The sequence below is a fragment of the Xenia sp. Carnegie-2017 genome, unplaced genomic scaffold, assembly GCF_021976095.1.
Source record: "Xenia sp. Carnegie-2017 unplaced genomic scaffold, XeniaSp_v1 HiC_scaffold_17, whole genome shotgun sequence".
In the NCBI taxonomy this organism is placed as follows: domain Eukaryota; kingdom Metazoa; phylum Cnidaria; class Anthozoa; order Malacalcyonacea; family Xeniidae; genus Xenia; species Xenia sp. Carnegie-2017.
Window position 1 is genome coordinate 450,810 of NW_025813479.1, and position 25,044 is coordinate 475,853.

General features: G+C 33.1%; 1 protein-coding gene across 3 annotated transcripts; it reads right to left on the reverse strand.

Annotated features, from left to right (window-relative positions):
• Positions 1 to 818: 818 nt before the first annotated feature.
• LOC124437786 lies at positions 819 to 21,724 on the reverse strand. 3 transcript variants are annotated; one of them, XR_006945841.1, is made up of 5 exons: positions 21,383 to 21,724; positions 20,103 to 20,825; positions 19,378 to 19,952; positions 18,412 to 18,935; positions 819 to 1,075 (listed from the first exon to the last, which is right to left on the reverse strand). XR_006945841.1 is itself a non-coding variant. In XM_046987718.1 (4 exons), the coding sequence occupies exons 1-4, from the start codon at positions 21,628 to 21,630 to the stop codon at positions 1,378 to 1,380; spliced, it is 1,842 nt and encodes a 613-aa protein (XP_046843674.1). In that variant the 5' UTR covers positions 21,631 to 21,724; the 3' UTR covers positions 1,168 to 1,377. The 3 variants fall into 3 exon arrangements, 2 of the variants coding, with proteins under 2 accessions (XP_046843674.1, XP_046843673.1); XM_046987718.1 differs by lacking the exons at positions 819 to 1,075; positions 18,412 to 18,935; positions 19,378 to 19,952; positions 20,103 to 20,825 and adding exons at positions 1,168 to 1,661; positions 2,107 to 2,684; positions 2,835 to 3,566; XM_046987717.1 differs by lacking the exon at positions 819 to 1,075 and having other exon boundaries at positions 18,146 to 18,935.
• Positions 21,725 to 25,044: the final 3,320 nt, after the last annotated feature.

Here is a 25,044-nt window from a genome sequence, read left to right on the forward strand (position 1 = left end):
ATTGGTCTGAAACCAAAGAAAAACCAAGAAACCCAAGAGTAAACCAATAGTTTTGAAAAAAACGTTTTCAGAATAAGAGCACTAACCTGAAAGTTCTGAAAATTTTAAAGATTTAAGACACTATGCATTTCGACAGACAACTCGTCATGTGTCAAAGTCTACGATCTGTTAAGGGTAAATCAACTTTTATTTATGTCAGTTATTTGATGATTCATCCAGCGTGGGAGGTCTAGTCATCATCAAAATAAAGCCAATTCGACTCATCCTCCAACGCTGGATTGCTCTTTTTAAAGTGATATTCACACTTGTCACCACGAAAATGTCTCAGTTTCAAGTGATTTCCTATAACTACAATAGACTTTCTTTTCAAACAGTAATATTGCATATTTGCATCTGGAACTATTAAAGATTTTATGATTTGTAAAATTAGAGAATTTGAGGTCAATTCGCTTATTTAAATATTTGTAACATGCATTCATTCTTGTTAATATTAAAAAATATTCTTTTATGCAAGGTACGAATATTTTTATGGCATTCATATTATATAGATATATGTAGCATAACAATGAAATAAAACATGAAATTAAGATATGTAAATATCACAAAAACTTTTATGCAAGGTTCTGTTGGAAAAAACCAAATAACATTGCATAAAATAAGGTTGTTTGTTCAAAAAATTAATCATCCAATTTAAACAATATCCCAGGTGGTAACGTTATGTACAATTTAACTGTTGTTAATCGTGCGTCAAGCCAAGTTCTTCCAAAAAATCATCTCATTTAAAAGTGAACTGTGTGATTTACGGAAACAAACAAGCATTTTAAAGACATCATTGTGCGTACTTTATTCCATAGTTGTAAACGAGATGTTTATATTTTTTCATAATATTATATCTCATTTCATCATTATATTTCTGCAACTTAAGATAAAAGCGGTTTATATATATGGCCTTGATGGCAAAATACGTGCATTTCTGCTGCTGCGTAACTAAAAGAAGAGAATTACAATTGGAAACCAATAGGTACACGAGAAAGATTTATCGTGTGCTAGTTATCAACGTGCTCGCAACGCGTACCTAAGTGAAACGAGTGTTAAAAATAACATTACCCAATTATATTATAAGCTTATAATATTACCCAATTATAATATTATAAATAATATTATAAGCTATTTCAAACAATTCTAAATTAGAATTGACTTTTTTAACAAAATCACCTGCTGTAGCTATTTTTTGTACCATCAAGTATAAAATAAAATGTTGTTGTTTTAGGATAAATAAAAATTTAGGCAAACAAGCACCGTGCGTTCTGGTCATTTACTGCAACTTTTAACTGTTGCATCGCAAATGTCAAGAGCAACTTTTTCCATATCATTAATCTAGTTTGAAAGAAAATTATGAACGTTAAAATACGATAACGAGGCTGACAACATCGGAAATTCTTGTTCAAAAGTGTTCACATCCCAAGTATTTTCAGATAAGAAAGCAGATGATTCTTCGTCTAACACCTTAAATTTGTCGGTTACTGTACCAGGAAGACCAAATTTGTTCTCGTAGTAAGTCATTTCTTCTAAAACCGAAGTTATGTTGAAACCACTTACAACTCCATGAAGAGGAACAATGCTCGCACAAGCTGCAACACCAGTCATTACAATTGCTCGAACTAGAAATGTTATAAGAAATGCTTGTACAAGATGGAATTAAGGAAATCTGCTAAGAATCTTCTAGCTTAAAGAATGTGTGTCAACCAAGATGCCTTGCGCTCTTTTGTTCATGTTTACATCGTTACTTTTTAAGCTTGCGGCACACTGAATGCAATTTCGTCACTATACATCGTTTAATTTATTCAAAATGTTAGCAAAAAAACATTGACTAAAAACTCTATTTAACATTAATCATTATCGTTTATCTAAGTTGCATGGACTACAATAACGAAATCCATCATTTTCTTGACCCACAAAATGACTGTCACGCTGTGATTAACGCGCAATGCATCATGGTTAACCCACATTCTTTAAAATAAATTCACATGCATAAAACCAGCACAGCATATTCATGTATGAATACATGGCTACGGCACTGCAGATAACTTTTAACAAATAACAAACCTTTCAACAGCTTGGCCTTTCGTTGAATGCTTTCACGAATCACATTACTCAAAGAAAGAATGAAGCAATCTCGTTTATATGCTGGTAACTCTAAAGTAATAGATCGAATCAAACGATCAAAATCACAGTCGTCTCGAAGAACCTTGTTGTCGATCAAGAACACGGATTTCTCATTGTCGACCAGATCTTCCAAGTTTTTCAAAAAATTTTCCCTCATACTTTTCATGACGGATGCTTTATTAAAATTTGGTCCTTTATCATCCTTCGCATTCTTGAGGTCGGTATCAACGTTGGTGCGAACAAAAAAGAAAGGTTTGTCGAGATCTTTTGAAACTTTCTTGGCCAGTTCTTTATCATGGTAGGTGAATCTCGATTTACAAAAAATAAGGAATGCATCGTACTTCTTCAGATCACCAATTTTTTTACAGTATGTTTCAAGATTAGGGAATGTAGGTGTTCCAATACTAGGAAAATCCCAGAAAATGATGTTTTTATAGTTTGGGTGTAGATATGGAGTGGGTTCCTTTGTCATTTGTGTAGTCCCAACTGGTGCTGCACCATCATCGTAATCTTTAAGTCTGAAAATGATGATTCGATTTTGAAGTTAACATATAATAACATAAAAACCCGAAAATATTGACAAAAAACATAAAAAACAGTATCATCATTCGTTTTATGACTGAATATTTTTTATTGTTTTAAATCTACTTCAAAGTAAGGTGTTTTACCCTCTCACGACGTTGATGAAAGATGATTTTCCTGTTCCAGCAATTCCTGTTATGGCAAGATTTATCTTCATCTTCTCAAACATATTCATTTGTCGATGGTAAAATTCTTCGATACCAGAAACGCCATTGCGATCAACGTGATCCTTTGCTTGGGCAAGGAGTGCGCATTGTTCATCTTTAGCAATTGAGCTATTTTTATAAATTACATCCTTCAAGGTTTCTAAAAAGCGTAAACTTCGACGTTCCATCAACTTTGAGATCACGTCCCGACACAACTGACTGAATTTCTCTGGAGCCTTGTCATAAATCGTGTAAATATCTTTTTCATCATCAATCAAATCCCCCAAGTTTTTCAAACAATCTTTCTTTATGTTTTCCATGACTGATGCCTCATTAAATTGTGATCCTTCATCTTCTCTGGCTTTTTTCAGATCGATATCAACGTTTGTGCAAACGCAAATGAAAGGCTTTTGAAGCTCTTTTGAAACTTTTTCAACTAGCTTTTGAACATGGTGAGTGAATCGTGTTTTGGAAAAAATAAGAAAAGCGTCATATTTCTTTAGACCACCCTCAATCTTGCAATATTCTTCTAGATTAGGATATGTAGATGTTCCAATGCCAGGTAGATCCCATAATTTAATATTTTCTTTTTCAGGGTGAGTGTACTCAGTCGGCACTAAGGTTGACTCATTATTACCAACTGGTGCTGCACCCTCATCATTTGCTTGAAGTCTACAAAAATATATTGTTGAAACTTTTTTCACATGTCAATTCAAGTCATATAAATTTAAACTTTAAATATGAACACATATAACTTAGCCATAACAAAACGCCCATTCGACGTTCAATTGGGCTACTCAAGAACAGTTTTTCTTATATTTGCAAATTATAATAGTTATCAAATAGCACAACAAAATTCACTGCAAACCAATCTTATATGAGGCAATGTGATATGGAAGTAATTAATGTCTCATCAGCTTCGACTCCGATGCAAGACAATGACTCAAGCGTGTCATCCAATACAGAAGAATTGAGGTTTGACAAGAACATGTAGCATCTCAAATATACTATTAACAAAGATTTACGTGCAAATAGTTTTATCTTACTTCGCCTATAGATAAAAGATATTTTCAAAGGGTGGTTTTCTCTTTAATTTGCAAAAATGTTTCCTAATCAACGTAATCAAGTATAGATTACCACTTCACCCTCCAGATTTCCAGTTATTGCAATATGTATTTCCTTATTTATCCATAACTCGATTTGTTGAATCATATCACCATCATCAATATCTTGAATGAAATCATCAACATTAATTGAACCATGTTTCTTAATGCGAGACTTGGCTTCTTCTAAACGTCTTCCTTTTTCACTTAATTCCTTGTTTCTAGAAATAACTGGCTTCGATGAAGATGAACCCATTGCCGAAGAAAATGGTCAATTTGATGGTTAAATTGCCAAGAAATTTAAAGACGATGAACGATGTCGTCAATGTTAAACTGTCATCAAACTGCAGGGTTTCTGTTCTTTTCATAACATGATAAATAGTTCTAGGAATATGATGCAATATTGTAAAACAATAATGAATCACTTAGATTCGTACAAAAAGTATTTGACGAAGAAAAATTCATTCTTAAAATGCATTCATGTAAGCCACAACCTTCTGAGCTTGCATTTTGTAAGGATGTATTGCTATTGAAAATAAAAAGAAAAAGGGTTTCGATATGAAGTATTGAAATGATATAAGGATTGTCCAAAGGTCGATCTCATCATTTGAATTCATTTCAGCACGAAATGAACGTGAAAGACACGTGCAAATCGTTATGTAAATTTGGACTGAAAAATAATTACTGTTGGAATATCCTTACTTGTCCTCACTTTATCCACATTATTATATGTTAAAACTATTAATAACATAACTTGAATTTAATGTCGTATGAATGTTTTATGCAGTGCGGTGTTTGAAAAAATTTAATTTAATTTAATTTCATAATTTGAATTTAATTAAGATACCTGCTTCTGCTATTATATCTTAAGCCACAAAATATGTGAAAGCTAAATATGTGAAAAATTTTATGCACCAGGCTGACGAGTTGAACTTTCACTTTTTCAGTTCATATTACTATTTACTCAAAAAATATAACTTTTGTGAAAGTTATTGAAAATACTAAAAATGTGCGTTACACTTTGGAACAAATTCGATGTCACATGTTTTTGTAAGAACAATGGAATTATATTAATCTGTATTGTAAATAAAAAATCCTTTATGAAAATCATGCAACACGCCGACCACACACCATGACGTTAACTTATAGCTACAGTAAGAGTTCACTTTTAATTTTATAAATGCTTTATGTTTGGCCGAGTTGTTTTCGAAAAAAACTACTACTACACACACAAGATTTATAAATACAATTTGTCATATAAGAGATGATTTAACGAAATTATTGAGACATTTGGTCACACCACATATATCTTTAAATTATGTAAAAATTTCCAGCAATGCCAGTTAACCATTAACTATTTATCAATAGCACTGAAAATGAAAAAGAACATAAATGATGCAGCATTTCACTCCGTTTAAATATTTTAGAACCTTGATGGAGTCAACAGAATTTGATTTAATGCCAGATTCTTGTGTGGAATGAAAAAATAAAAGTGTGTATAATATGTATAAAAGCAAGTTTTTATCCCTTCCTTTAAGGCGTATCGTTTCTTCAGCTAAATATGCCCCTTGAATTCCAAAAATTCTCGTTTTTTGTCAAACAAAACGTGCAAACTTTCACATTAAATTCACTTCAACAAGTGATATTCAATAGAACGTTTGTTTGTACAACTTGTGGTGAATAATAAAAAATATACAGACGGATCACTGTTGTTGGAACCAATGATAATTTTCTTCTCGCTCAAGTTGCTCGGCGCATATCGTCCGCAATTTTTCCAGCCAGTCGATAAGACGTTTTCACTTTTTCCAGTCACTAAAATAACATGAAGTCATTTCTTAAGTATAAATATTCTCTAATTTACTACTCAAAAATGACGTCATGTTATTTTAGTGGTTGGAAACAGTGACAAACTCTAATCAAATGCAATTGTGGACGTCAAGATGCGGTTCACAACTGAGTGACCCTTCTGTGCTTGGGGTCAGACTAAAAACTTTTCCAAAAACTTTTGTCTGAAATTTTAGCGCAACCAAGCCAAATTTAAAGAGAAACGTTTTCCAGATCGTTGACGCTAATTGAAAGTAAGTCATAAGCGTTATATTTTGTTGCTTATTATGCACAGCATACTAACACTTCAAATATGACAATGCGATAACATTGATCGAAATGATGACAGCTAGTAAGCTCATTATACAATTAGCAAATTATAAATGTACTTATGACGACAAAAGTTTTACGACAAATAAAAGAATGGACGAGAACTGACTATAAAATTGCCAGTACAAGTCTGTTTTTCTCAAATATGCATCCCCCTGAAAACTTTCTGGTTACGTCCATGGTTTCATATGCTTTACGTGTAAATTAAATCTCTCGAGAAAAAATCTGTGACATTGAATATAAAGGTGAGCAAATTTCTGTTTTTCATTGCTTGTCGTGCACGCAACCATCTGTCAAAGGTAATTTAAACCACTATTTAAATTTACAATTCACCGAACAATTGTAAGTATTTAACTTATATTGAGTTACAAAAAACCCAAAATTTTACCTTAAATAGAACTATCTAGTATCTACATCCAAAACAGATCACTTAGTATGGTGCGTGCTCTAGTTTCAATTAGATTTTAGTGACTATTTTGGGGTGTATTGGGGTCTTGTTTTGTAAAATTCTCTTGCTATTGTACCATGATGGAGAGTTTTTTTGGAAGTAGGCTGCAAAAAAAAAAAAAAAATCTCGCTTGACTTGCTTTTGAATAAAGTTCTTTATAACTTTAAAATTTCGCATGGAAATTGACATCTCTCCACACTCCCAGTAAATACAGCTTTGACATACCTTACACAAATGACGCAAGAAAACCTCCAAAGTTCCTATCATGTTCATCATTTTTTTGGTTATAACATACAATAGCAGAAAGCGCATTATGATTGGTTGTTTAACGCCATCATGTCACGATCTCCAGGTCCAACTTTTAAACTGAAAGATAAGAAATTGGAGCTTTTTAAGGACATATTTAACTCAATAACAAAATAATAAGAAAGCATTGCAAAAACTTCATTGTTGTTAATGAAAAAAATTGACGTTATAAAACTGAAAAGACCCTTGGAATACAACTGCTCAAAGATTTAAGAAATATATGGATTTGTCCAAAATTATTTTGTTTTAGATGTAGATTTATAATTAATGTCAACATTTAATGCACGAACTTTATTATCTGCTTATACTTAATGATGATTTATAAAAATGTTTATAAGTTATTTGCTTTTTTAGGCAGGCTCCCTTTTGCTATGAGGCTGACACCCTCTCATGCAAACAAAACACGAAAAAAACAATTCATGGTAGACAAATACATTAATCCACAAAGTAACAAGAAATTTAGTGTTTACAACATCATGTAGCCTAGCTGCTTGAAGTCCCTAGGTATTTAGATTTTTGCATGGTTAACCTTCGTTGTAAAATTTGGTTGTTAGGAATGCTCCATTTCAATCTGTAAAAAAACTTATCACATCTCGCATAAATTCTTTTAATCTCATCTATGATGTCTTACCACACAAATTCCAAGTCACTAAAGCCATGTGTTAAAGATGGAAGTATAACTTAAATTTAAAATACTCTCAAACTTTTGTAGGCAAGGAATACATGGAGAATAGGGATTTTAACAAATTTGGCTTTGGCTATTGAATAAATACTTCAATAATTTCAGAATCTTGATATTTCTCATTTAGGTGATAGTCAATTTCTTCACCAAAACATACCAAAACCAAGAACTGTCTAGTACAATTGTTTCCAAACCAAATAATCTGGAATCAATGAAATGAAGTGAAACAAATAAATTGCATTCTTACCTTAATAAGGAGTCAATGTATTCACAACAGCACCATTCATATGACCAAATTACAATTATTTCCAGCATTTTAGCAACAAAGTCGTGAATAAAAGCTTCACAATGTAACTTGGTGTCACAGTTGACAACTGTTATGACATTGCTTAACACGTGGTAAATTGATTATACTTGTATAATTGACATTGAAAGATAGTTCGACGGCAGAAAAAAGACCTTACTTAACCAAAAACAAGACAGCAATTTTAGACCAAAAAAGTAGTCTAAGGTAAATAATATAAAATTTCTCGTTTTTCTATCAGTATTGAGCGTCTGCATGGTGAATGAATACAAAGAAGAGATTACTAATTGGTATATTACTTCATGTAATCAAAACGATAGTGATATGTGTTATTTTGTACTTACGCCTGGATGGAAAAATATTTTCTAGACATTTTACGTATTCTGTTGTCACAACTTTCTTTTTTTCCCTTCCGATTTATTGCCAAATACCTCAGATGAATAAAAATAAGTTCCCATGAGTTTTTTAATATTTATTAAATAACCAACAACTTACAAGGTTGGATTCTATCCATGAAGGAGAAATGCAGATTTTAAAAAAAGTGTTTTGGGTGCAAGAGAGGTGAGTAAGTTCTATTGCATTAAATTTATATTTAAAAGAAATCATTTTGCTGATTTTCAAGAAATTAAAAGAGTGTTTGCCAAGTGGCATGTTTAGTTAAAATAGAGAAATCACACGCGCGAGTCTCGAGAAACGTGATATTAGGTACATGAATTTCAGAATATGTGTTATTTACTACGCATAAAGTGCTTTCGATTAAGAAATATTTTGTAATGTTTATATAATTTTGACTGTTAAGTTTTTTTTCATATTTGTGAATTTTCTCCCTGTTTGTTTGCCGCATCGTAAGGCCTCAAAGCTTCCATTTCTAAACTATTTATGCTATTCAAAAGATAATCATACGCCCATTTGACTTTGGCTGGTGATTCTTCTACTGACTTATCTTTCATAAGCTCTTCTTTGATTTCTTCAGATTTCTTTTTCTGAATCTTTTCATCAATTGTTCTTCGTATTTTTTTCTCATGCTCTTCTTCTTTGTGACACAATTCATCTATTTCTTCAGATGTCATCAGGGATTTTTTCAACTGATCATACAAACCAAATACGCGATGATATCGAATGACTTCCATCGATGTCAGTTCCACAAAAACTTCAGGATTAGATTCAGCAATTACGAACAAAACAATCACCATTTGTATTTGACCTGAAATATTTATAAAAATATGATAGAAATTACAACTATAAACAGATAATAAGCAATTATTGGTTGAGGTTGAGAATGATATCAAGAATTATTCAGACCAAGGTCAATGTTATCTGCCGAAGCGAAGCTGAGCATGGCATATGCGTGCTTCGTCATTAATCACAATCTCATTCCAAAATGAAACTCAATTCGCGTTTACATGAGGTTAAAACAAAATTTCGATCCGGAATGAAATTTCGACCATTAGTATCTACATTATTTTTTGTCAAATTAAAATATCTGATCAAATATTTCTTGTGGTATGCTGATATTGTTGTTAGTTTCTTGTGTAAAGTGACTAAAGCGAATAGCAGAATCTAACTGTTTGCATTTGATAGAAAATGCAGGTATTCATGACTTTCTCATGAAGTTTTGTAATTTATAATGTCATGAAATACTAAACTCTTTTAGCTACTGCAGATATCATTTAAAGCTGAATATACCTCTCAAAAAGTTGGCCTTAATTCTTTTTATTGCATGTGTAGACTTGTCCAAGGAAGCAACAAAACTCTCTTGTTTTTCCTCAGGTAACGCTTTAGCAATCGATTCCTTCAAACGTTGAAAATCATATTTCTCTGTAACCTTATTGTCAATCAAGAAGATATCTTTCTCATCGTGAATAACACCTTCCAGATTTTTCAAACAATTTTCCCTCATACGTTTCATGACAGATGCTTCATCAAACTTTGGTCCTTCGTCATCTTTCGCATTTTTGAGTTCGGTGTCAACGTTGGTACGAACAAAAAAGAAAGGTTTGTCGAGCTCTTTTGAAACATTCTCAGCCAGTTGTTTCTCATGTTGAGTGAATCGCGATTTGCAAAAAATGAGAAATGCATCGTACTTCTCTAGACCACCAACTCTTGTACAATATTCTTCAAGATTGGGGTATGTAGGTGTTTCATTGCTAGGTAGATCCCAGAAAATGATGTTTTCATTATTTGAATGAACATATTTAGTGGGAACAGAAGTTGATTCTGTAACACCAACTAGTGCTGCTTCTTTTTTTTCACTAGCTTTGATACTGAAAGAAAAGATATGTTCTCAGACAATCAACAATTTGTGGTATAGCTTAATGTAATTACGTTTATTATTGGTAAGAACACAGACAATAAATGGTTTGCACAGGATTTTAATCTCCTCATTTGTGCTTCAAGCTAATTAAATATTTGAGGTATTTAATAAAAGATTATTTTCTTGATCTTTATAATTTTCTTCAATGAGCTTTTTTATTATTTGTTTCACTGAATCAACTCATTCAATAGAAATTATTTTTAATTTTGAGCAGGCAATAAATGTGTTACCCTCTCACAGCGTAGATGAAAGATGATTTTCCTGTTCCGGAATTTCCTGTTATAGCAAAATTTATCTCTGTGTCTATCCACAATGAAACTAAATCCTTGCTGTAAAATTCCAGAATCTTATCAACACCGTGTTTCTGAGCTTGTTTAAAGAGTTCCTTTTTTTTCTTGGTGTTTAAGTAAACGGCCTCATTTAAAGATTGCAGAAACAAATCTCTTCGACGTTTCAACAACTTCGACTCGATATCTCCAAGCAGACGATTAAAGTCGTGTTTGGAATTATCCTCTTTGTCAATTACGTAAATATCTGACTCATCCTTTAACAAATCTTTAACACTTTCTTTTCTATCCTTATCTTTGTCTTCATTAGTGTGTGCAAAGATGAAAATGACCGGCTTTCCATGCTTTTTTAAAATTTTCTCGGCAATTGCCCTCTCTTTCTTAGGTCTTGATTTAACAAATATAAGAAATGCATCCAACTTCCTAAATCTAGGCTTCGTTGAAGTCGAATTTGATCTTAAATTCTTGAATTTGATTTCAGGATCTTTGTCAGAGATGCGTCTATAAAAATATACATTTGGTATTTTACTATAAACTAGAATGGGATCCAGTCAGTATACAATGAGCTGGCTTAAAGCCTTCAGCCATTATAACACAAATGTTTGATGAAGCTGTTTGTTCCATCGCATTTACATTTTAATATAATCAATTTGAAAGCCGCTTGAAATTTAAATAACAAATCAATATGTTCATATAAATTCAACTCAAAAATTTTTAGCTCAAAATGTGGTGTTTTTGTTTCTTCAAACATCCGCAAAGTTGTTATATCGATTTTTATTTCTTTAAAAATTAAAGTCTTTCAAATGTAATGAAGTATGTAGCTCTTATATTTCTTTAATAATTAATATTTCAACTAAATCAAATTTGTTGTGACGTGTCATTTTAATTTTGAAAATTTTAACAGAGTTCTTTTTCCATCCATGATTTTAAGATTTTCTATATTACATTGAAACATTACGTATGATATGGACAGTTTTTAAAGCACATTTAATCATAAATTACCAAAAGGCAAGGTCTGTTCAAGACAAATAACGATGTTGTGGCTTATAAATAAGTAGTTATACGTATTTTTGCGGACTTTACATCTGTTAATTCTTTATTTATTAGATTTTATTTGTTTGAAACCATTTTACAAAATTCATTGAACTGATTGAAGCAAACGACGCAATCTGTAAAATATAATTTATACGTATCACCTATGTAGAAAATTTATATTGTAAAACCAACCAGCAATAACTTACGAAGTAAGAGCCTCGATTAAAAAGTTTCCTGATTTCTTTGATCCGATGAAAGCAAACACCTTTTTATTTTTTTCCCATTCCTTGATTTGGCGTATATACCAATCACTTCTGCCATCAAGCCCATCTTTCTTAACTTTTTCTTTAGCTTCATTTAAAAACTTTTTGTCATTTTTTGCAAATTTAAACTTTCTTTTTGAGGACTTTGCAGCCATAAGGATAGTTTGATCTGATCGAAATTAAAACGGGTTTTAAATGTGAGACGTTGAACGAGATTATTGACAACTGAAATGTTGTTTTTGCCAGAAGTCGGTAAAGAGCAACAGCGGGATGTCGTCTCTATTCAAATAATGGTATTTCCTTTCTGATCCACATGAGACTATAAATTCTACGGCAACGCATTGCTCCCGTCGTATTGTCTTTCAGGCCATTGGTCCTACAAAACTGTTGACAATTCATAATTATAATAATTGAAAATTTTGCGGTTTAAATCACTTCTAATCAATATCATCATGCCTAGAGCTGCTAGGCGAAAACGAGAAAAGGAAAAAGAGCTTGTAGAAACAGCTAAAAGGATGCGAAAACTGACGAGTTTTTTTAGTAGTGCTCAAGCAGAGAACGTTGTTGACCAAAACATCGACTCTAGGTATAATTTGACACTGCCGTCAGCTACAGAAACTCCATCAACGTATTTATCTCCTCATTCTCATTCCATACCAAAATTCGGCGATTCTGACTTTACATCGTCTTTAGAGATACTTGTCGCGCCGCCGACCAAGCCAGTTCACACACCTTCTCAAAACCTAACGTATGCGTCTTTGCCAAGTTCCATGACTACCGCCCTATTGGTAGGACCTATGCAAATTGAGTCAACGGAATGTTTGCTAGGACTCGATTGTAAGCATTTGTGCTGTACAGGCCGACAGCCTTACCATCCTACACTAGAAGAAATAAAGCACACGTCTTACCTTGATTTAGCTTCTTGCTCCAATGAGCGCAGCCTCTGGAGAACGATCTTTTTCATGCCAGCGGCTTGTCAAGACACATCTCAGAAGCACAATGACGACAGCACGATACAATAATCTTATTGTTATGCATGTAAACAAGGCCAGAACTGACGAACTGGACTTACGTTTAATAGCTAAGGACTTTGTTCTGAAAAACGAACGAAGGTTTAGATTTTTTGGGAAATTTTAATGAGATCGCTTTACTTAATAAAATTGTTCATGTAGTCATCTTAGTTCAATTTGTTAGCACGCACGCCGAACAGTAGAGAATACGCATAGCATTCTAAGAATGTCTACCAATATTTTGCAGACTTTGAAACTTAATCATGATTCATGACACAATGCATAACTGTAATATAATAAAACAGTAAGCTGCAAACTCACATGCCATTCGGTCAGTGCCCCCATAATTTCTGAGATAGCTTCCATGGCCCCCTTCCTGGGGTGATTTAAATGTACGAGAAACGAAAGAATTTGTTTATACTATTTTTGGACAAAAATCGACACATTAATATTTGAAGTATTACAAGATGAATTCCACAACAGACAAATGGAAAGCAGTAAATTACTGCAATCATGTCACTACTTCCAATGACATTGGTCTTTTACCAGTGACATGCAACGTTGTTAAGATAAACATCAGTTGAAATTGTCGGCCAAATTTATCATATACTATTGTCACATAAACATTGTTATAGCATCTTTGATTTTATGTATCAACAAAATTGAGAACGGGGCTTATGTAAATCATATTGCATTAAATAAAGTAAATTTGATTCTGGCCTACTTCTACATTCAGTAGTTTACCAAACAGTAAAATGCATCATTGCAACATCAAATATTGTAAATAACTTCACTGTAGAGAATGAGGGATAAAGTAATCTAAGGTAATTTGTTATTAGACAAAAGTTACCTAATCATGCCAGACATCAAAATTGACCTTTGAACATTGCATTATTTTTCAAATCAGTATATATCAATAACAATAATCTGAACTTCTGTTCAATTTTTCGATAAAAAAAATGTAAAACCTTACTTGGCTCCGTATATATTGTGGCAACTCAATTGATTCGTTATAACTTGAATGGCTGTTGCTATTTCGTTTCTCTACTTAAAACGTAACTAATTTTAGATGAAGAGTCTCTGTCAAAAAATGATTAGGGAAATATATAATAAATAGAGTTCGTTAAAGTATAGTCCGATGATGAATTTGCAATAAATTCAAAATATAACTATTCAAATAAAAGTTGTCTTTTTTCCTTCACAAATATTGAGTTGAACGTGAACTTTTTATTTGGAGTATGTTTCATTTTGTACTACACAAAATTGTCGGCTAGCTGGTAATGGTTCAACTTTTAACAATAAGATACTTATGTTTTTTCTATAACATTATAGTAAAAACTATTCAGCATAACATTTCTTCAGATTTTGAGAAAAAGAACAGTTTTATAACATATTTATATAATTAGCAGTATTTGCATTTTACATCATATTAAAGTAATCAATACTGTGAAATATAAATATTATAAAGATTCTGTTTCTAAGAAGAGACAACAAAATTATGATAAAAACTATTTTCTAAAAGTAAATGCGTTTTCCTGTTGCTTTTACTAAGGGAGTGCATACAATTACATTTGGAAAAGACAAAATGTGAAAGTTTTAACATTTGCTATGTATGCACGGGTACATGTACGTATATTTAACGAGTGCTGTAAATATTATTAAAATAATCAAATAAAAGAACTTTAAATTAGTGTTGATATTTTCTTCAAAATCACGAGATATATTTCTGTACCATCAGGTATAAATAGGTTTTTAAATTGTAAAGGCAAATGAATAATTTTGGGCAATAGCGTAAATGTATTCTCGTCAAAACGACTGTTTTTAACTGTTGCATCCCAAATGTCGAGAGCAACTTTTTCTAGATCGTTGATGCATTTTGAAAAAAAATTATGAACCGTACCATACCATCACTCTAATAGCGACTTCTTCCAGAAAAATGTAATAAAATCAGAATCCATAGCATAATCTTTAATAAGAGTTTCGAGATTGATTGAACTATAATTCAATATGATATCCGATGATTTTTTGTTCAACGCCTTAAATTCACTCCCAACTGGTGCTGCGACAACATGATAAGCTTTAAGTCTGAAAACGATATGTATATTGTATTAATTAATTTATGACTGACTATGAGGTTATATTGTTTCAAATGCCATGACTTTCAATGTAATCCTTAATTTGGGCATTTTTCATCTTCTCTTATTGTCTTTTCCGTGCATTACATAGTTCAAAGACTATAAAAAACTTTCACTTCGACGTTCTAGTAGTTTTGAGACGACATCTCCACGTAAACGATCAAAATCATATTTCTCTGTAACTTTGTTATCAGTTAGGAAGATATCATTTTCATCATAAATTAAACCTTTCAAGTTCTCGAAACAATATTTCTTTATTTTTTCCAAGACGGATGTTTCATGAAACTGTGATCCTTTGTCTTCCTAGGCGTTTATAAGACCTTGATGAATGTTGGTGTGAACAAAAAGAAAGGCCTTTTGAGCTCTTTTGAAAATTCTTTTGCAAGTGCTTTGTCATAGCTGGTGAATCACGTTTTGCAAAAGATAAGGATTGCGTCGTACCTTTCTAAGTGCATTTTTTTTGAAGTATTCTGTGGGATTCGAATATTCAATTGATCCAAAGGCAAGGATCCCACAATGTGACACTATTATTTTCAGGATAAGAGTACTCAGTGGGCAGTGTTTTCACTTCGGTAATATCAACTGGTGCTGCACCTTTTTCATAAGCTTTGAGTCTAAAAAAGTATGTTATGTCAAATTTTTGTCACACATTGATGATAATGATGAATGTCATTAAATACACTGCGTAATAAAAAGCTGCCTCACAAATAAAGTGTTACAAATAAATCAATATTAACATAATATAAAAAACAGGTAAAAACAAATAAATGTTGAATTGAAAAGAAAACGTAAAAAGTAACATCGCAGCTCTTATAATACAGAAAAGGAAATCGATTATGACAAAAAAGGGCTTCATAAAAATTGCAGTTTCATCCCAGTTGCAATTTTACCTAATTTCATTGTTAATAGAAAGTTATTATTACCCTCTTATGGCGTTAATAAAATATGATTTTCCAGTGCCAGAATCTCCTGTAGTTGCAAGATTTATTTCTGCGTTTTCCCAGGATTCAATTTGATTTTGAATAAATTCATCAACTAAGCCATATTTTGTAACGTGAAACGAAGCTTCTGCTAAACGTGTTTCTATTTCGGTTAGTTTCTTGTTTTTGTAAATGACATAGTTCAAGAAATTCAAAAAGTAATCTTTTCGACGTTTCAATAACTTCAAGATGACTTCTTCTGGAAGACAGTCCAAATCATATTCCCTCTGTCATTGTCTTCGAATACGTAGATATCAGTTGCATCTTTTACCAAACCTTTATGGTTATTAAAGAATCATTTCTTTATTTCCTCCATTGCAGTTTCTTTGTCGATCTTTGATCCATTGACCTCTTCGGCATTCTTATCGTCTATATGTGCATGCGTATGAACACAAACAAAAGGTCTATGGAACTCTTTTAAAACTTTCTTAACTAGTTGTATTTCATTTTCTGTAAATCTTTATTTGTTAAATAACAGAAATGCGTCGTACTTCTGGATATCACGAACGTTTTTGTAGTATGTTTTAAGATTGAGGTTTTCAGATGTTCCGATGCCAGGTAGATCCCAAAGCTCGACATTTTTGCACTTCAAATAAAGATTTGTAGCTCCCAAAGTTGATACGTCATTTAGAGACGCCCCTTCTTCGCAAGCTTTTAATCTGAGTAAAACATTGTTGCATTATTAAATACATTACATTCCTTATTTATTATTAAGTAACAAACACAGATAACGTGTAAATGTATACCATTACTTTAGCAAAAGAAGAAAAAGAAACTAACCCTGGAAAAGCGTTGATGAATGACAACCTTCCTGAATTGCTTGATTCAGTTACGGCGAAATTTAACTCAAAGTTTCTGTTCTTTTCATTGTATGATAAATAGTTCCAGGAACATGACTCAACACAAAATGCCCATTATTACAAAATTCGAAACTATTACAAAAAAGTTTTGGCATTGATGTTCCTGAAACATGTAAAATCTAAATGTCAGCTGATATTAAAGACGAGAAGTTTTTTGAGTTATCCTGAATATCTAATAGTTTCTAATATATACAAATGGGCGAAAGGGGATGAATTTTTTATTTACTGACCTGAAGAGTGGGACACTCACTTTTTCAGCTTATTTTCCTGTTCACACAAGAAGTTAGACAGTATATTTAGTTGTCTTGATTATGTAAATACAATAATATTCATATATTTATTTTGCTAGTAATTCCAATAAATTGCTTGCTCTGGATGTTGAACATAGATCTTGTATACTAGCTTTAGTCTGTATTTTATTATAATAATTTGCATCTGAAAAGCGTTTTCAGGCAAAATTCTAAATATAATATAAAGCAAAACTTGATTTACACAGCTACAAATTGATTGAAATTAAGATTACCTGCATGTTTGCATCTGAAAGTATTGTAGATTTTATGATATGTAAATTAAAGAATTTGACGTCAATTTGCTAATTCAAATATTGGTTACATGAATTCATTCTCGCAAGTATAAAACAAATTTCTTTTATGTAAGGTACGAACACTATTTTTATGGCATTCATAGATATATGCATGCAGCATAACAATGAAATAAAACATAATATCAAGATATGTAAATATCACAAAAACCTTTTTTATACACAAGATTGGTGCAAGCAATTCGACATCATGCAAGGTGCTTATAGAAAGAACAAAATAGCATTGCATGAAATAAGGTTGTTTGTTCAACAAATTAATGGTCAATTTAAACAATGTCCCGGGTTGTAACGTTATGTAAAATTTAGCTGTTGTTAATCGTGCGTCGAGTTGATTTCTTTCTTGTCAGAAAATTATCTCATTTAAAAGTTAAATGTAATAATAATGGACTCCGTCGATTTCGACGTATGAGGGTTCCACACAAAGTGGAACATCCTGGTTACTGAAATTATAGTGAAGGCAGCTGACCAGACTACAATCACTCGTACCTTTCACGCAACTACAACGCTGATATAAGCGTGAAACAGTGTGACAAGGCTGCAACATTGCAGATGCAGATACAGTCCATTTGAGGACATAGTTTCCTCTACCAAATTTCCCTCACATGGCTTTGGTCAACCCGGGCTAGGTTTACAGACACATTGCCACATGTGCCACGAGTCGGGATTGAATCCGCGCCGTCTGGCTTACAGCTCACGCAATTAACCATTCAGCCACCCGCCCCGTCAAAAGTTAAAAGTTAAATGTACGTATTAGACAAACACACAAGCATTTTAAAGACATCATTGCTTGTATTTTATTCCGTTATTGTAAACGAGATGTTTATATTTTTCATAACATTATATTTAATTTCCAAGAATTATTTATCATAATATTTATTCAGCTTAAAAAAAACAGCTTATACAATTGACCTTCGTTGCAAAACACGTGCATTACTAATGTCACGTTACTAAAAGAAGAGAATTACACTTGGAAACCAATAGGTACATGGGAAAAATTTATCATGTACTAATTATCAACGTGCCCGCAACGCGTACCTAAGTGAAACGAGTTTTGTAAATAATATTAAACCAATCGACTATTAGCTATTTCAAACAATTCTATATTAGAGTTGACGTTTTTAACAAAACCACCTACTGTAGATATTTTTTGTACCATCAATTATAAAATAAAGTATTGTTGTTGAAGGATAAATAAAAAAAATTTGGCCAAACAAGCACCGTGCGTTCTGGTCATTTACTGCAACTTTTAACTGTTGCATCCCAAATGTCAAGAGCAACTTTTTCCATATCATCAATGCAGTTTGAAAGAAATTTATGAACGTCAAGAAACGATAACATATTTGCACTTCGAGTAAAGTTCGCATCCCCAGAATATTTCAATAAGAGAGATGATTCTTCGCTTGACCCCTTAAATTTGTCAGTTCCTTCATCGGGAAGACCGAATTTGTTCTTGTAAGAAGCTCTTTCTTTTAAAACCAAAGTTGTGTAAAGCCCATCTCCAGAAACACGAGCAAAGTCCATCGCACAAGCTGCAACAGCAGCCATTACAGTTGCTCGAACTAGAAATGTTATAAGAAATAATTGTAGAAGATGGAATTAAGGAAATCTGCTAAGAATCTTCTAGCTTAAAGAATGTGGGTCAACCAAGATGCATTGCGCTCTTTTGTTCATGTTTACATCGTTACTTTTTAAGCTTGCGGCACACTGAATGCAATTTTGTCATTATACGTCGTTTAATTTATTCAAAAGTTAGCAAAAACATTGACTAAAAACTCTATTTTACATTAATTATTATCGTTTATCTAAGTTGCATGGACTACAATAACAAAATCCACCATTTTCTTGACTTACAAAATGGCTGTCACGCTGTGATTAACGCGCAATGCATCATGGTTAACCCACATTCTTTAAAATAAATTCACATGCATAAAACCAACACAACATATTCATGTATGAATACATGGCTACGGCACTGCAGATAATTTCTCACAAATAACAAACCTTTCAACAGCTTTGCCTTTCGTTTTATGATGTTACGAGTCACATTTGTCAAAGAAAGGATAAAGCATTCCATTTTACGATGTGGTAAAGCCTCTGAGATAGATTCGATCAAACGACCAAAATCATATTTCTCCATGACCTTGTTGTCGATCAAGAATATGTCAGTCTTATGCCAGATCAAATCTTTCAGATTCTTAAGACAGTCTTCCTTTATTATTTCCAATGCAGATGCTTCATCAAATTTTGGTCCTTGGTCCCCTTCCGCATTCTTGAGTTCGATGTCAACATAGGTGCGAATAAAAAAGAAAGGTTTGTCGAGATCTTTTGAAACTTTCTTGGCTAACTCTCCATGATGGTGGGTGAATCGCGATTTACAAAAAATAAGAAATGCATCGTACTTCTCCAGACCACCAACTTTTTTACAGTATGTTTTAAGATCGGGGTATGTAGGTGTTCCAATGCCAGGTAAATCCCAGAAAATGATGTTTTTATTATTTGGGTGTAAATATGGAGTGGGCTCCTTTGTCGTTTCTGTAGTTCCAACTGGTGCTGCACCAGCATCGTAAGCTTTAAGTCTGAAAATAATGATTCGATTTTGAAGTTAACATATAGTAACATAAAAACCAAAAAATATTCATATAAAAAAAAAGCAGTATAATCATTCGTTTTATGACTGAATATAATGTTATACTGCTTTATATCTACTTCGAAGTAAGGTGTTATACCCTCTCATGGTGTTAATAAAAGATGATTTTCCTGTTCCAGAATTTCCTGTTATGGCAAGATTTATTTTCATCTTCTTGAACGCATTAATTTGACGATGGTAAAAATCTTTGATACCAGAAACGCCATGACGATCAACGTGATCCTTTGCTTGGGCAAGAAGTGCGCATTGTTCATCTTTAGCAATTGAGCTATAAATGTCATCCAAGGTCTCTAAAAAGCGTACATTTCGACGTTCTATCAACTTTGAGATCACATCCCGACACAACTGGCTGAATTTCTCTGGAGCCTTGTTATAAATCGTGTAAATATCTTTTTCATCATCAATCAAATCCCCCAAGTTTTTCAAGCAGTCTTTCTTTATGTTTTCCATGACTGAGGCCTCATTAACTTGTAATCCTTCATCTTCTCTGTTTTTTTTCAGATCGAGATCAACGTTTTTGCAAACGCAAATGAAAGGCTTTCGAAGCTCTTTTGAAACTTTTTCAACTAGCTTTTGAACATGGTGAGTGAATCGTGTTTTGGAAAAAATAAGAAAAGCGTCATATTTCTTTAGACCTCCCTCAATTTTGCAATATTCTTCTAGATTAGGATATGTAGATGTTCCAATGCTTGGTAGATCCCATAGTTTAATATTTTCTTTTTCAGGATGAGTGTACTCAGTCGGCACTAAGGTTGACTCATTAGTACCAACTGGTGCTGCACCCTTATCATTTGCTTGAAGTCTACAAAAATATATTGTATGAAATTTTTTTGCATGTCAATTCAAGTCATATAAATTTAAACTTTAAATTTTAACACATATAATTAGCGATATCAAAACGCCAATTCGACGTTCAATTGGGCTACTCGAGAACAGTTTTTCTTATATTTGCAAAACATAATAGTCGTCAAATAGCACAACAAAATTCACTGCAAACCAATCTTATACGAGGCAATGTGATATGGAAGTAAATCATGTTTCATGATACGATTCATTAGTGACACTTGCGCGTAAACGATGCAAGAAAGATTTTGATTAGTTCAAGGACTTTGTGTCAATCACGCGTGCTTTATGTAATCACGCAACAATACAAAAGAATTGGAGTGTTGACAAAGAACATGTAGCATCTCAAATATGTACTATTAACAAAGATTAACTTACATATAGTTTTATTTTACTTTGCCTTGCTCGAAAAAAAATATATATAGATAAGCAAATTTTTTCAAAGTGTGGTTTTCTCTTTAATTTGCAAAAAATGTTTCCTAATCTATTTCAACGTAATCAAGTATAGATTATTACCCTCTCACAGCGTTGATAAAAGATGACTTTCCTGTTCCAGATTCTCCAGTTATTGCAATATGTATTTCCTTATTTATCCATAACTCGATTTGTTGAATCATATCAACATCATCATTATCTTGAATGAAATCATCAACACCAATTGAACCATGTTTCTTAATGCGAGACTTGGCTTCTTCTAAACGTCTTTCTTCTTCAGTTAATTCCCTGTTTCTAGAAATGACTGGCTTCGATGAAGATGAACCCATTGCCGAAGAAAATGGACAATTTGATGGTTAAAATGCCAAGAAATTTAAAGACGATGAACGATGTCGTCAGTGTTAAACTATCATCAAACTGCAGGGTTTCTGTTCTTTTCATTATATGGTAAGTAGATCCAGGAATATGATGTAATACTGTAAAACGATAATGAATCACTTAGATTCGTACAAAAAGTATTGGACGAAGAAAAATTCATTCTTAAAATGCATTCATGTAAGCCACATTTTTTTGAGCTTGCATTTTGTAAGGATGTATTGCTATTCAAAAGAAAAAGAAAAATTGTTTCGATATGCTGTATTCAAATAATGTGCAGATTGTCCAAAGGTCGATCTCATCATTTGAATTCATCTCAGCACGAAATGAGCGTGAAAGACACCTGCAGATCGTTATGTAAATTTGGACTGAAAAATAATTTACTGTTGGAATATCCTTTCTTGTCCTCACTTTATCCACTATAATATATATTAAAAATATTAATAACATAACTTGAATTTACTTAAGATACTTGCTTCTGCCATTATAACTCAAGCCGCAAAATGTGTGAAAGCTAAATATGCAAAAAATTTTATGCACTAGGCTGACGAGTTGAACTTTCACTTTTTCAGTTCATTTTACTATTTACTCAAAAAATATAACTCTTGTGAAAGTTATTGAAAATACTAAAAATGAGCGTTACACTTTGGAACAAATTCGACGTCATTTATTTTTGTAAGAACAATGGAATTTTCTTAATCTGTATTGTAAATAAAAAATCCTTTATGAAAATCATGCAACACGCCGACCACACACCATAACGTTAACTTATAGCTACAGTAAGAGTTCACTTTTAATTTTATAAATGCTTTATGTTTGGCCGAGTTGTTTTCGACCAAAACTACTACATACACAAGATTTATAAATACAATTTGTCATGTAAGAGATGATTTAACGAAATTATTGAGACATATGGTCACACCACATATATCTATAAATTATGTAAAAAATTCCAGCAATTCCAGTTAATCATTAACTATGTATCAATAGCACTGAAAATGAAAAAGAACATAGATGAAGCATTTCACTGCGTTTAAATATTGTAGAACTTTGATTGAGTCGACAGAATTTGATTGAAAGCCAGATTTTTTTGTGCAATGAAAAAATAAAAGTTTGTATAATATTTATAAAAGCAAGTTTTTATCCCTCCCTTTAAAGCGTATCGTTTCTTCAGCTAAATACAGGGGCGGATCTAGAGTATGTGTAGTGATTATTACATGAAGTAAACATTACATGATTATTACACCCACCTTAGTAACCGCGCCTAGTTTGAGATAATTATTTATAAAGAGACATGTAGTTTTTTTATTTAGTGTTGAGTAAAGCCTTATTTTGAAAGGTTGTTCTTTGTGTACTTGAATTCAAACTTTCACTTCAATTTACTCAACACTACTCCTTATACCTATGGATAAAGTTTTGAGACCTGAACGGTTTGATGTTATTCCGAACGCGCAAGGCGCTGCAAAACGCTGGACGCACTGGCTCGCGACATTTGAGAACTTCATCGATGCAATACCGTCCATTCCTGATACCCGAATAAATAAACTACACATTCTGGCGAATTATGTCACCTCTGATGTTTATCAACTGTTCTGTGATACTGAAACCTACGATGAAGCCATCACTACGCTGAAAACCTTATATGTCAAGCCTCCGAACGAGATTTTTGCTCGGCATAAATTAGCAACACGGAAACAACAAGCAGGCGAAACCCTTGACGAATACCTACAAGAACTGAAACACCTAAGTAAAGACTGCAATTTTCGTCAAGTCTCTGCTGCTCAATATCGGGATGAAGCAATTCGGGATGCTTTCATTAGTGGTCTATTGTCGGGAAGCATTCGACAACGTTTACTGGAGAATAAACAGTTGGATTTACAAACGGCATTTGATCAAGCTCGAGCTTGGGATTTGGCACAAAATCATCGGAGACATACAATTGAATCCCTTCACAAGCGCTGCTGTTACGGCATCTAACGGACATGACGAAAATAATGAAGAAGGACTAAGCGAGAGGTATTTAGCCTCCACTTCACGTTCCGCTAAGTGCTTCTTTGTGGTAATAAGCAACACCCCGGTCATTATGCCCTGCGAAAGAAGCTATTTGTAATAAATGTAAAAAAAGAGGGCACTACCAAAGAGTTTGCCGTTCTTCAGCAGTAGTCTCTAATTTAACGCAATCAGCTTACATAACTCTAGCTGCAATGGGGGAGTCATTGCTAAGTTCATGTATTGACATTCGTTTAAAAGAAAGAACTGTTACAGCTCTGGTAGATTCAGGAAGTACTCATTGCTTCATACATCCTGATTTGGTTGAGCAACTTTCATTGACAGTTCATCAGACCAAAGAAAAAGTTACGATGGCTACATGTAATTATTCCACAAAAATGCAAGGATATTGTCTTAGTGATATAACGTTAAAAGGCCGGTTGTATTCTCAGGTTAAGCTATATATTCTGCCCAATCTGTGTACTCATGTTATTCTAGGGCAAACTTGGCAAGCCCTGCACGAAAGTGTCACTATCCAGTACGGGGTTCTGCCCTCCTTTGAAACTTTGCAGTTTAACAGCTTTGAACCTAGACCCCCCACTTTTGTTCCAACATTTAACAGAGGGTTGTAAACCGATAGCTATTAAATCAAGGAAATATAGCCGAGAAGACAAAGAATTTATTACAACTGAAGTACAAAGGCTTCTAGATGAAGGTATAATTGAACCGAGTGAATCACCGTGGAGAGCACAAGTGGTCGTAACTAGAAACGATCGACAAAAAAAAAAAGATTAGTGATTGACTACTCGCAAACTATAAATAGATTCACACACCTGAATGCTTATCCTTTGCCTAGAATAGATGATATCGTCTCTAAAATCGCTCAGTACAAAGTTTTCAGCACCGTTGATTTGAAAAGTGCGTATCATCAAGTCCCAATTCAAAAAAGAAGAAAAGAAATATACTGCTTTCGAAGCTAACCAGCGTTTGTACCAATTCCGTCGAGTACCATTTGGAGTAACGAATGGAGCAGCAGCTTTCCAAAGAATGATGGACAACTTTATCGCTAAAGAATGTCTAGAAGACACGTTTGTGTATCTTGACAACATCACGATTTGTGGCCGGGACCAAGCCCAGCATGACATAAATCTCGAAAAGTTCCTTCAAGCAGCTAGAAAGCGAAATTTGACGTTTAATCAAGACAAATGCTCCTTCTCAACAACCAGTATTTGCATCCTCGGTAGTATAATCGCTAATGGAGAAATAAAGCCGGACCCGGCACGATTGAGACCTCTGCGAGAGTTACCTGTCCCCCGTGATTTAAAAGAACAGAAACGGATTGTGGGTCTCTTTTCCTACTATTCTCAATGGATCAAAGA